General features: G+C 40.8%; 1 protein-coding gene across 1 annotated transcript in view; it reads left to right on the forward strand.

The window, feature by feature from the left end:
• The first annotated feature begins 7,096 nt into the window (after positions 1–7,096).
• PUDP (pseudouridine 5'-phosphatase) overlaps positions 7,097–12,969 on the forward strand; it is a 180,187-nt gene continuing 174,314 nt past the window's right edge. Inside the window, exon 1 of the mRNA XM_030201633.1 lies at positions 7,097–7,226. Coding sequence (XP_030057493.1) covers positions 7,169–7,226 — 58 coding nt within the window. The 5' untranslated portion in view covers positions 7,097–7,168. The remainder of the gene's footprint in view (positions 7,227–12,969) is intronic.

Here is a 12,969-nt window from a genome sequence, read left to right on the forward strand (position 1 = left end):
TAAGATAAAATGTAGCACCCAATTGTAACACCTCTTGTTTCAATTGTAAGAACTTTTTCCTACGTTTCTGTGTTTCCTTGGCAAGGTCTGGAAAAACACTAACTTACAAACCACGAAAAACTTTATCCTTCTTTTGAAATAATTTCTTTAAAATTCAGGCCTTATCCGAGGAAAACGCCACCATAGCCAATAATGTTGTCGTGGTAATCTGTGCTGTGTCAGACATTTCAAGTAAAGTTGAGACGTCGACAGGTTGATCATTTTTTTGTTGATTCTCTGTTCCTTTCACAGGTATATAATACACCTGTGAAAAAGGTGGTAAGTCTTTTTCCTCTAACTCCAAAACTTTCAAAAAATAGTTTTTTAACATTTCCCTAGGCAAAATTAATGGTTGTTTAGGGAAGTTAATAAAGCGTAAATTGTTGCTTCTTGAAATATTCTCTAGCATTTCTGCTTTTCTTCGCAGATTAAGCAAGTCTTTAACCATAGTTGTTTCAAAAGTCTGCATCTGCTGAATTTCTTTTTCTTGTTTAGCAACTGCTGCTTTAAGTGATTTAGTCTCATTCTCTATTTCCTTAACATTTCCTGTCAAAGTCCCAACTTCTTGATTTATTTTCTTCACTTGGGGGCATAAAGTTTTCCCCAAGTCTGCAACTAATAACCACAGGTTATCCATAGATACCTCTTTTGGCTTTTGAAAAAATTTCCTAAATATCTCATCCTCAGCATTAACATTAGAAGTATTCTTCTCACCTGCAGCTCCACTCCTTACCACCTCTTGAAGATTTTCCGCTGCACAGGCAGACAAGGGAGAGGATAATCCTCCCCCCTGTTTCTCTGCTATCACCATAGCTGCCTCCCGCCCAGACTCGCCCCGTAACACATCGAACTCTGGGGCGACGGGCGCTGCTAGCGGGGAACTGCTCCGCAAAGGCTGAGGTGGTGGTGTTCTTCCATCGGGGCTCAGGGTAACTTCCAGTTCAGAGGGCACGCCTTGTTCTCAAGTTCCAGGCTGCCCTAGCGAACCACTCACCGACGACAAAATCGGAACTTGGGCTCTCTGGAGGTAAGTTACGATTGGGCCAGAAAGAGAACTAGGTCTTTGCTGTTGGGCTGCAGCAGCAGCAGCTCTGCCTCGCCTCTTCGGCATTTTCAGAAAGTATAAAGAAAACCGCCAGAGCTCCAAAAGCACGTCTGACTCAATTGGTAGCCATCTTGGACTCCCAAGTTTCCACGAGTTCCAGAGTCTAACTACACGCTGAGTAAAGAAAAACTTTCTCCTATTTGTTTTAAATCTACCATATTCTAGCTTCATCTTGTGTCCCCTGGTTTTGTTGTTGTTTGAAAGTGTAAACAAACGCTTCACATCTGTCCGCTCTACTCTGCTCATTATCTTGTAGACGTCTATCATATCACTCCTCAGCCGCCTTTTCTCCAAGCTGAAGAGCCCTAACCTTCTCAGCTTTTCCTCATAGGGAAGTCGTTCCATTCCCTTTATCATTTTCATCGCCCTTCTCTGCACCTTTTCTAGGTAGGAAGGAGGTTAAATTCCCTCTGCCATTTTTGAATCTGCATTCCAAGGAGGACAGTCTGTGGCTCTGGAAGGTAGGAACCAGAACTGTGTGATATATTATTCCAAGAATTTTCCTCTCTCTCATGACAGTATATTTATTGTTTCAGTTTGCTGTGAGAAGACGTGAGGTCCAGCTCCTTATGAAATACTGAGCGAAACAGGAGCTCGCTTTTGGGCGTGGGCATTCTCAATAGTCCCAGCACAGACCACAGCTAAGTACTAACTATGTACCATTTTACACTGTAGAATTAACCGTATTTAAGATACCAATACAGTGTCAATAGAGGTTTTTTTGACTGATGACGATACTCGCCAGAATGAGCATTAAATGTAGCACACGCAGTGGTCGGCTGCATTAATCAAATAGATATCAGCTGTTACCGAGTCTCTATTTCCAAGAAAGTATTGTACGGAGAGTTATACTTGCCTTAGGTGAATTTTTGAAGATATATATCTATGCAATTCATCTGCAATGCGTCCAAATCACAAGGGGGCAGGCTTGGGCATTCCTAACACTTGGACATTTTATACCCATAATGGAACAAAACAAAACCATCATGCACAAAAAGGTACTCTAAAAGACCAAATGGCCACTGGAAGGACTCAGGGATGACACCTCCTTACTCCCCCAGTGTGATTAAAAATATTACTCTCCAGCCTCTATGATAGCTTCAGATGTTATACCCAGTGGAGGGAATTGGGAATGACCCCTCCTTACGCCCCCCCCCCCCCCCCAGTGATGTTGATTAAAAATATTACTTACTGGCCTCTATGACAGCTTCAGATGTTATACCCAGGTCTACTAGAGCAGCAAGCTGGTCCCTGGAGTAGTGTAGTGGTCAGTGAAGTGCACAATAGAGAGTAAGACCCAGGCCCTATCCCATGCTACCTGTTACACTTGTGGTGGAAAGTATGAGTTCTCCCACACTCCCCCAAACCTACTGGACCCATACATAGGTGATTCCTTCATCCATAAGACCTATTGTAGTGGTGCACAGTAGGTTTTTGGTGGGTTTTGGAGGGCTTAGCATACAGTATAAGGGGGTAACAGTGAGATATGTACCTGGGAGCTTTTATATGAAGTCCACTGCAGTGCCCCATTGCTCTTCTGGGATGTCTGTGTGGCTAGTCTACTAAGAATGCTGGCTCCTCCTACATCCCCATGGCTTGATTTTCTAAGTTTTTTACTTGAATTTATTTTCAAAAATGGCCCAAAAACATAAACACACAGAGCATGAGAACATCTTGATGTCACCATTTTTTTTTTGGGGGGGGGGGGGGGGGGGGGGAAGATAGACATTTTGTTTGTTATGAAAATGGCCATATTTCCTATTCAGATTTGGGATGTTTAACGCAAAGGTCCTCTAGATTATGCTCCTAAATTAGGAACATAAGAATTTTAGGAGAATAACCTTTATAGAATAAGGACCAAAATGTCCAAAGCCCGACTTAGACATCATATTGAAAATGCCTGTCTGCATTACCCTTACTCCTTATCTCCGACACAAAGAAGCTGGACAAAGATCTGGTCATAGATATCCAGAGGTTGGGAATGAAATGGAAGGAGCTGCTACTGAGATTTCAAATTGCCGGATGTGGATGGCAATGTCCTATCTGCTGAAACAGGAAGAAGTAGAGAGACTGTAGATGCCTTTCAACGTACTCTGCTCGGACAAATGGTGATTAAACCCATGAGACAAGGTGCAATGCTGGACCTAGTGGTGACAAATAAGTGTGTCTAACATCTGGGTGGGTGTCCACCAGGGCAGCAATGATGATCACACAGTATGGTTTGATATAAGAGCTAAAGTGGTATGCAGATGAACAGAACTCAAAGTTCTGGATTTCAAACATGCTAACTTTAGTAAAATGGGGAGGGGGGAGGACCTGAAAAGATGGGATGGAAGGATATAAGAGATGTGGAAAGACAGTGGTCCAAGCTAAAAGTAACTATTTGGAAAGTATGTCCAGTGTAAGGCAAACCTCTACAGTCTTGAGTCCAAAAATGGCAAAGAAAGATCAGGATCTGGTATGTATATCGGGTGGGTGGTATGGCGTTCCAAGACTGCATCATATATAACTGTCAGCTGCTCAGTTTTCTGATACCAGTGTTTAATCATAAATGAGTGTAATCTGCATGTAGTGGCAGGTGCAGCTCTGGTCGCCTTGCTGAGCAAACTGGATGGACCATGCAGATCTTTATTGCCATCATTTACTATGTTATAAGTTACTTATGTGGAACCATTTACATTGTTGTATATATGTATGCATACAATATGAATGTCTATGGGTTTATTAAGCCTCTTTAATGAAAACGACTATAGAGAATGTGACAGTTATCACTACCTTTTCCTCTTCAAAACTCTATGAATAACCACATGAGATGCCCTCTCCACATTGCACAATACTATTATAACTCCACCAAAATGTAAATTGTAAGCCACTTTGAACCAAAATTTGTTTTTTGAAAAATTTTGTGGGATACAAGAATGCATAAACAAATTTAAAAAAATGACATTTCATAAACCTGGAGAATTGGCAATATGAAGGAGGGAACAGTTCTGGCCTAATTAACTCAAAATCAGCTAATGGATAATCCATGCAAGAGAAACCAAAGACTCCCTCCTATATATTTATTCACCAGTGGTTTTTGTTTTATGCTAGCTGCTGCAGACTAAAATCTGGATATTCAGCAACTACCTGGATAGTGGCTGCTGAACGTCCAGATACTGAGATGAGTGTTCTGTACTATCTTGATAGCAGCGATATTCAGCCACTATATAGACAGCTTATCTGAATATACTTAGGACATCTTTTTTGCTGTCCTGTTATCCAGGTAGTGGCACTGAAAATCACTGCTACCCAGATAACATCAGTCTCCAAACCAAAACTACCCAGATAGTGTTGTGACAGTCTGAAAGGATATTCTATGACAGTAGCTGGCTAGTACCAATGAATATTTTTTTCAGCATCATTTATCTGGGTATCAGCTCTCTGGATAAATGCTTTTGAATATTGATCTCTATGTAGTTTCCCCACAAACAAATTGTATGGAAAGCAATAAATAACGAGGATAATTTCTTTTAAGATTCTCTAGATGAAGTCAGACAGTCTTCTCTTGTCACTGAAAACACATTGAATCCTGTATATGTGGTAAGTCTAATTATGGATGCCGTTACTGCCAATTTCATATGTAGTTGGTAACATAACATAGTAAATGACGGCAGATAAAGATCTGTATGGACCATCCAGTCTGCCCAACAAGATAAACTCATTTTACATGGTATAAGATACTTTTGCCTATGTTGACTAAGGTGCGCTATGGGCGCATTAGCATTTCTAACGCGCGTAAATGGTTTATGCGTGTTAAACACTAACGCACCCATAGAAATGTATAGGTGCATTAGTGTTTAACGCACCTTAAATTTAAAGGCAAGTTAGAAACGCTAACACACCTTAGTAAACATACCCCTTTATATGTATACCCGAGTTTGATTTGTCCTTGCCATTCTCAGGCTAACGTCGAAGCCCCTTAAAATGGTAGTAATAACAGAGCCTAAGGATAATTTATCTTGTTATTATCGGTATCATTGCCAAGTAATTTTGTAGTCCTGTAATAGATCCACAATTCCTTCACAAAAGTAACAGAATATACTATTACTCAAAAGACTAAAAGTGGTCCATCCTAGAGAATGATATGCTGAGTATAGGAATGATAAGCAGCTGACGATGGTCATGATTTCGTTATCGGTTTTATTTCCAGATGTTCAATGCCACACTATGTTTGGCCACCAGCATTGAACATCTGGGCATATGCAGTCAGGTAAACCTAAATGGTTAAGCACAATATTCACCACTTAACCAGCTACAATGAATGGCATAAAGAGAGGACTGTGCTTTATGTGGTCCTATTTATGTCGTTGTCCTACCTGGTTAAGTACTGAATATTGGCACTTAACCTGCTAAGTGCTGATTCTGACTCCGGAACACCCACAAAGTAGCTGGTTTCGACTTAGGCACTAACTGGGCAATTTCAACTCTGCCACTATCCACTGAATATGCCTGGTTAGCTCTGGACAAGTGATTTAAATGGCCAGGAGTCATTTCTGGCTATTTAAATGGCTTTGATTATTGACCTCTATGTTTATTTTTAAATGAAAGGAACAACACAATATATCCTGTATGCCACAGAACATTTATTTAAGAACTTACATGTTAGTTTTCCAATCTCTGGACTGAACAAAGTGGACTACAGCAACTTAAAATAATCAAACCAATAAGTAACATCATAAAACTGACACTGTAATATGCACCTCTAAAATAAAGCCCCCAATTAAAGTTCATATACTAATCAGGTTTTTAACTTCTGTATGAATAGTCATCTCTGTTGGAATAATTGTGTTAACAAAAATATGTAAGCCACTTTGAGCCTGCAAATAGGTGGGAAAAGGTGGGATACAAATGAAATAAATAATATTAATAGTAAACTGGTTCCAAACTCTTCACAGAAAGGATGAGCCCTTGTGTGGTAGCATTACGGAGAACACAGGCAAGCTGTACCTTCTTAGGGCGTGTGCTCTGCTCAGTGATCAGTGAGAACATTGCAGGAATCTAATGTAGGAATTGACGATTTTTAAACCGCGAATAAATAGTAGCTGCCAATAAGAAGAAGCTGACACAGATTTCTAGAAGTGATGCCAGTAGTACAGAAATCAAGCTGCTGTGAAACCTGAACTTCCTCCAAGGAGGAATGTGAAATTTTACTTGCAAGAGTGTCAGCAGTAAGACCGCTGTATTTTGTGTATATAAAGTCAATCACACCTTTAACAGAAAGGATTCAAAGAGTAGTATCTGCTTAAAAGAGAAGCATGCTGCTGTGAATGAGTCAAAAGCCCTTTTCCTTGAACATGACAGGGAGAAAGGAGTATACTTAAAAACTGAACCAATTAAACCCGTCCATAAACCAAAAGCATATCCAGCCTTATTTCTTTGAGACGTCTAAAACCAGCAATTTGTTCTGCAGAAAAGACGGTTACCGTGATACTTTGCTTTCTATTTAGACTGTGCTGCTGAAGACAGAACGATCACCACAAACTTCTAAATTGACACATCGAAAGGAAAAAATAGCTGAGCTCTGACAAGTGACTGACAACCACCAGAGTGAGGCTACATTAAGAGAGGCTATTGGAGCACCAGAATGAGGTTTGGATTACATTGAGAAAAGCTATTGGAGCACTAGAATGAGGCTTGGAATGCATTGAGAGAGTGTCGGAACTTCAGAGGGAGGTTTAGAATAATATAGAATAACGCCCAAAAGAACATACATAATGCAAAACAGTAGCCCCAAAACTCGCATCCCGCAAGAGGAAAAAAAAAAAAAAATCCCGTAGTCGGTATTCAAAAGTATTCCAATTTGGCGGCAGCACTGGTTCAGCTGTCATTTGGCCGTGGAAGATATGTTGCCTGGGCTCTCTTGCTCCGCCCCTCCTCTGAGCCGGAAGTGTAAACTAGGTGCACGGTGGTGCTCGTAGTTTGTTAGTAAACGTCCTCCACTCCTCCTCGGTCAGTTGGTTGAGACCGGAAGCAGCGAATAACATGGCTCCTGTGCAGCCCGTTACCCATGTAATCTTTGACATGGATGGTCTTCTGCTCGGTCTGTAGATTAATTTAGCTTTTGTTATGTTTGTTGTACACCCATTCATTGAACTGCTTTCCTATTCTTTGAGGATGAAGTGTAAAATAACTGTTTGTCGTGTTCAGTTCAGAAAATGTCAAAAGTGGAGAGGTTCCTTAGTTATTATTCAACGTTGCATGTCACCGAGTTATTTCAAGCTTTATTGTTGGAAGTTTGCAAATAGCGCGCCGTAGGAAGTCTTAAAAAAAAAAAATCTTAAGTCGGTGAATTTTCTTTTGCGAACTATCCATCTGCAATATCATGTTTTCCAGTTTTTATCACTGCGGTATGACTCAGAAGGGTTTCTTTGAGATTCTATATTTTAATATTCAAAGTAATGACATTAGTGCTTCTTAATCGAGGTGCCCCAACACAGTTATGTCAGTAAAGATCCAGGATGGGTGTTGTTGGATCAGTGTCTCCTCTGCCAAGGTGAGGAGGGCAGACACTGAGCTTAGCTGTTTTCCCTCAGTTTTTTGATTGTCAATTTCAGTCATCTCAACAAGACTTGTCGTAGAAACACTCGTGTGCATCATCATCTGCTTGTAGGGCCAGTTGTCCAGTATACATAAGTAATGCCACACTGGGAAAAGACCAAGGGTCCATTGAGCCCAGCATCCATGACAGTGGCCAATCCAGGCCAAGGGCACCTGGCGAGTGCATAGTATTAGTTGTTTATCAGTTGATAAATGTCATTTATTGTTATATCTGCTGGGCCCAGAATGTAACATGTAAGTAAGAGGAAGTGGAAGTGTGGACTTGAGAAGTTACAGCTTCAAGTTTACCCCCACTCTGTTCTTACTTCCAGCCAGGTAGGAGCTGTAGCAGAACACCTCTGCTGCTCTGGAGTCATCCACCTGCATTTCAGGCCATTCCCTCTGAAATTAAGCCCTCACTTAGTCCCTAGTAAAATGTAGCTTGAAAGTTTGCTAAGAGATAAATTGCTTCTATAGCAGACTTTCCCGTGAAACAGGAAACATGCATAGATTATTAGGTTGACCACTGTATGAGAAACCTTGGTTATTGCTGTACTTTGGTGTGATGGAGGACATAGCTGCTAAACAACTTATGGAATACTTGTCATATTTTTTATTGCATAGTTCACAATCAGGTTTCTACCCTAATTATAGTACGGAGACTGTTGTAACCACTTCGGTGGCTGAGCTTAGAAGAGAGGTAAGCCTGGACAGGAGGATCATGATCTTTCACTTTGAAATGTCTAGTTCTTTCATCTTGGTGGATCGTGACCTCTTGCTGTACCTACTTGATCGTATGGGCATTACAGGTGAGGTCCTGGCTTGGTTTGAGAGATTCCTGTGCTATAGAACATACAGGGTGAAGATGTTGGGTACTCATGTTTTCAACATAAAAACCTCTCTCATGCAATGTGCAAAGTACTATTTCAACACTATATTCCTATGGAGTACAAAAAAGGAAGAAAGGGAAAATGCCTTAGCACCCACACCTCTACCTGATAAGTACTTACTGGGTAGAAAGGACTTAAACAGGGTCAAATTTCTTTATCGGCATAAAAAAACCCCTTTCATATGAAATTTTGTTAAAACTCTACAGAATGTTCAATATAAATGGATCCACCCAAAAACATGGCAAAAAAAAAAGAAAAAAAGCAAACATTTTAGCTTTTAACTTAGCTGAAGATTCAAAAGTGTATATAACATCAATCACACTGACTATGGCCGGAGTTTCGCTATAATCAACTGTCTCAAGGCGTGAACACCAATCTACAAAAAAATAATCCTATATAATAAAATGCACCTCCAACATTCTGAAGCTGAGAAAGTGAAGCCTTCAAGCCTTGAAGCATTCCTACAACGTTCCGGAACTACGTGTCGTCAATTGAGGAGATGGAGCCTTACAGAGCGCATGAATGCTTCAAGGCTTGAAGGCTTCACTTTCTCTCACACACACACTCACTGTCTCTCACATACACTCTCTCTCACACACACAGACTCACACACACACACACACACACACTCTCTCTCTCTGACACAAACACACACACACACACACTCTGTCTGTCTCTCTCACTCATTCTCCCTCACATACATACTCCATCTCTCACCCACACACTCTCTCTCAAACATACACACTCCGAGGAAAGGGGGGCATGGAACACGCTGGGGAGCAGAGGGGGGGGCATGGAACTTGGATGAAAGGGGGGGGCAAGAACTCGGAGGGGAGGAGAGAGAAGGAGAGGAGAGAGATGGAGGGAGGGGGGCCTGTACCTCGGACGGAAGGGGGGGCCTGGAACTCGGAGGAGAGGGAGGGAGGGAAGGAGGGGGTCATGGAACTCAGAGCCCCCCCCCACACACACTCACTCTCTGTCTCTCACATACACTCTCTCACACACTCTATCTCTCTCTCACTCATTCTCTCTCACTCACACACACACTCCATCTCTCACACACTCTCTCTCTCGCTCTCTCTCTCAAACATACACACTCCGAGGAAAACCTTGCTAGCGCCCGTTTCATTTGTGTCAGAAACGGGCCTGTTTTTCTAGTAATATATAAATACCAAAACCACAAGTGAGCAAAAGTGAACAAAAATATATATGAAAACCAAAAGATCCAAAAATCAACAGTAACAATATAGCTAGAAAGTTCAAAAGTGCTTGCCAGTTAATCCGAGCACAAACCATCTTCATGCCACTGAGATCCTTCAAACATGGCCGCAGAATCATTTCCTTAAGAACTTCAATCATGATGTCACACAAAAAGCTCTTTGTTAGAGACTTCACATTTTTTTACTCAAATTATCTAGACTTGATGATGTCAATCTTGTTACTTATTTAGCAACCCTAGATGTTAAATGTTTATATACGTCGATTCCACAAACTGAAGATGCACAAATTCTATATAAGTTTTTGATGCCAGAAGAACCGATTCATATGATCCCTACTTCATTTATTATTTCTTTAGCTAATGTTGCTATGAAAAGAATTTCTTTAAGTATCACAATGAGTTCTTCCAACAAACATCCGGGGTTGCCATGGGTGCCAATCTAGCTCCCTCAGTAGCTAATTTGTTTATGCAAGATTTCAAAAATAAATGGATTCATAAAGATTTGGGTTCATTATATAGACATTTTTATGCTGTGGATGGGCACAGAAGAAGACCTATTGACCATCCATTCTTGGTTGAATACCTTATACAATTTTCTTTGAATTATCACTCAGTACAGATCTCCTTTCTGGTCATTTTTATCTTTAAACAGGAATAGAGGTTCATTACTACTGTTTTTAAAAAAAAGACACTGATCAGAATATTTTTCTGCATTTTTCGAGTTACCATCCACCTGATGAAAGCAGCCTCCCTTTTTCTCAATTTTTGAGATTCCGGAGGATCTGTCTGGAAACAACAGAGTTTAAGAACCAATCAAAAAATTTGAAATCTTGCTTGGTACATAAAGGTTATCCAAGGAAGTGATACATGAGGCATACAGACATGTGAGATTTCTTAATCGAGATTTGCTTTTTGAGAAAAATCACAGACAAGATCCTGAGAATTGTATGACCCGTGTTCTGAAATACACACCTAGCTTTGGTAAAATTCTAAGGATCCTTAAACATTGGAGTATTCTTTCTAACATTCTAGCTTCCGCTGATATACTACTTAGGTTCACTTTCAGTAGAAATTCCAATTTGAAAGAATTGGTCAGTCCATCAGATATTTTGAGAACAAGGCAGAAAAAATGTTTTAAAGGACAGCATTTAAAGTGTTCCCAATGTCAGCTTTGTTCTAATACACTTGAATTGGACACTTATATTACACATCCTGTTATGGGAAATAAGTATTTTTTTGAAATATAATACCACTTGTCTCTCAGACTATCCTGCTTATAATCGAATGAGAAAAACGCCCAAGTTCCGACCTAAATCGGGAGATGGACGTTTATCTCACAAAAACGAATAAAGTGGTATAATCAAAAGCCGATTTTTGGACGTTTTCAACTGCAATCCGTCGCGGATGCGGACAAAGTTGATGGGGGAGTGTCAGAGGTGTGGCGAAGGCGGAACTGGGGCGTGGTTATCTGCCGAACAGAGATGGGCGCATTTCACCGATAATGGAAAAAAAGTATGCGTTTTTAGCTAGAATTTAGGACACTTTTCCTGGACCCTGTTTTTTCACGAATAAGGCCCCAAAAAGTGCCCTAAATGACCAGATGACCACTGGAAGGGAATCGGGGATGACCTCCCCTGACTCCCCCAGTGGTCACTAACCCCCTCCCACCACAAAAAATGAAGTTTCTCAACTTTTTATTTTCACCCTCAAATGTCATACCCAGCTCCCTGACAGCAGTATGCAGGTCACTGGAGGAGTTGTTAGGGGGTGCAGTGGACTTCAGGCAGGTGGACCCAGGCCCATCCCCCCTACCTGTTACAATTGTGCTGCTTAATGCTTATTAGTCGTCCAACCCCCCCAAACCCACTGTACCCACATGTAGGTGCCCCCCTTCACCCCTTAGGGCTATAGTAATGGTGTAGACTTGTGGGCAGTGGGTTTTGAGGGGGATTTGGGGGGCTCAACACACAAGGGAAGGGTGCTATGCACCTGGGAGCTCTTTTACTTTTTTTTTTTTGTTTTTGTAAAAGTGCCCCCTAGGGTGCCCGGTTGGTGTCCTGGCATGTGAGGGGGACCAGTGCACTACGAATTCTGGCCCCTCCCACGAACAAATGCCTTGGATTTATTCGTTTTTGAGCTGGGCGCTTTCATTTTCCGTTATCGCTGAAAAACAAAAACGCCCAGCTCACACATTGTTGAATAAAACATGGGCGTCTATTTTTTCCCAAAATACGGTTCGGTCCACCCCTTCACGGACCCGTTCTTGGAGATAAACGCCCATGGAGATAGGCGTTTTCGTTCAATTATGCCCCTCTATCTCATCTACTTGATTATTTGTCACTGTTTGATGATGTATTTAGGTGAAACTACTCGGTCTCTGTATGTATGTTTGATAGAACAGAAGAGCTGCCTTAGAAGACAAAGAGAGGCACCTATTGTACAACACTGTTTAGAACATGGACATGCTTTTTCATCATTGCAGGTTTGTGTTATCGATCATGTATCAGAGGGATTCCACGATCGATTAAAGTTGTTACTACAAAGGGAGCAATATTGGATCTTTACTCTTAAAACTGAAGAGCTGCACGGGTTAAATCTCAGAATGGATTGGAAAAACATTTTTTTTGAAAAAAGTCCGGGATGCTATTTTGTATGTCTTAAAATCTGAAAGTTTTATTGTCTTTCATTTGGTACTGGGTTTTCCATTCAATATCGTTCTTCATACATTTTTTGAGTAAGGTTAACTTTCCCGTGTGAAGATCGGAAGTAACATTTTGAGTGACATCATGATTGAAGCTCTTAAGGAAATGATTCTGCAGCCATGTTTGAAGGATCCCAGTAACATGAAGATGGTTTGTGCTTTAATTAACTGCCAAGCACTTTTGCATTTTCTAACGATATTGTTACTAATTGTTGATTTTTGGATCTTTTGGTTTTCACATATATTTTTGTTCACTTTTGCTCACTTGAGGTTGTTGTATTTATATTATTTTTTATATTTTTTGTAGATTGGTTGTTCATACCTAGAGAAGCTGATTATAGCGAAACTCTGGCCACAGTCGGTGTGATTGCCTTTATATACACTTTTGAATCTTCAGCTAAGTTAAAAGCTAACTGTTGCTTTTTACTTTTGTTTG

This window comes from Microcaecilia unicolor, chromosome 4, assembly GCF_901765095.1.
Source record: "Microcaecilia unicolor chromosome 4, aMicUni1.1, whole genome shotgun sequence".
In the NCBI taxonomy this organism is placed as follows: domain Eukaryota; kingdom Metazoa; phylum Chordata; class Amphibia; order Gymnophiona; family Siphonopidae; genus Microcaecilia; species Microcaecilia unicolor.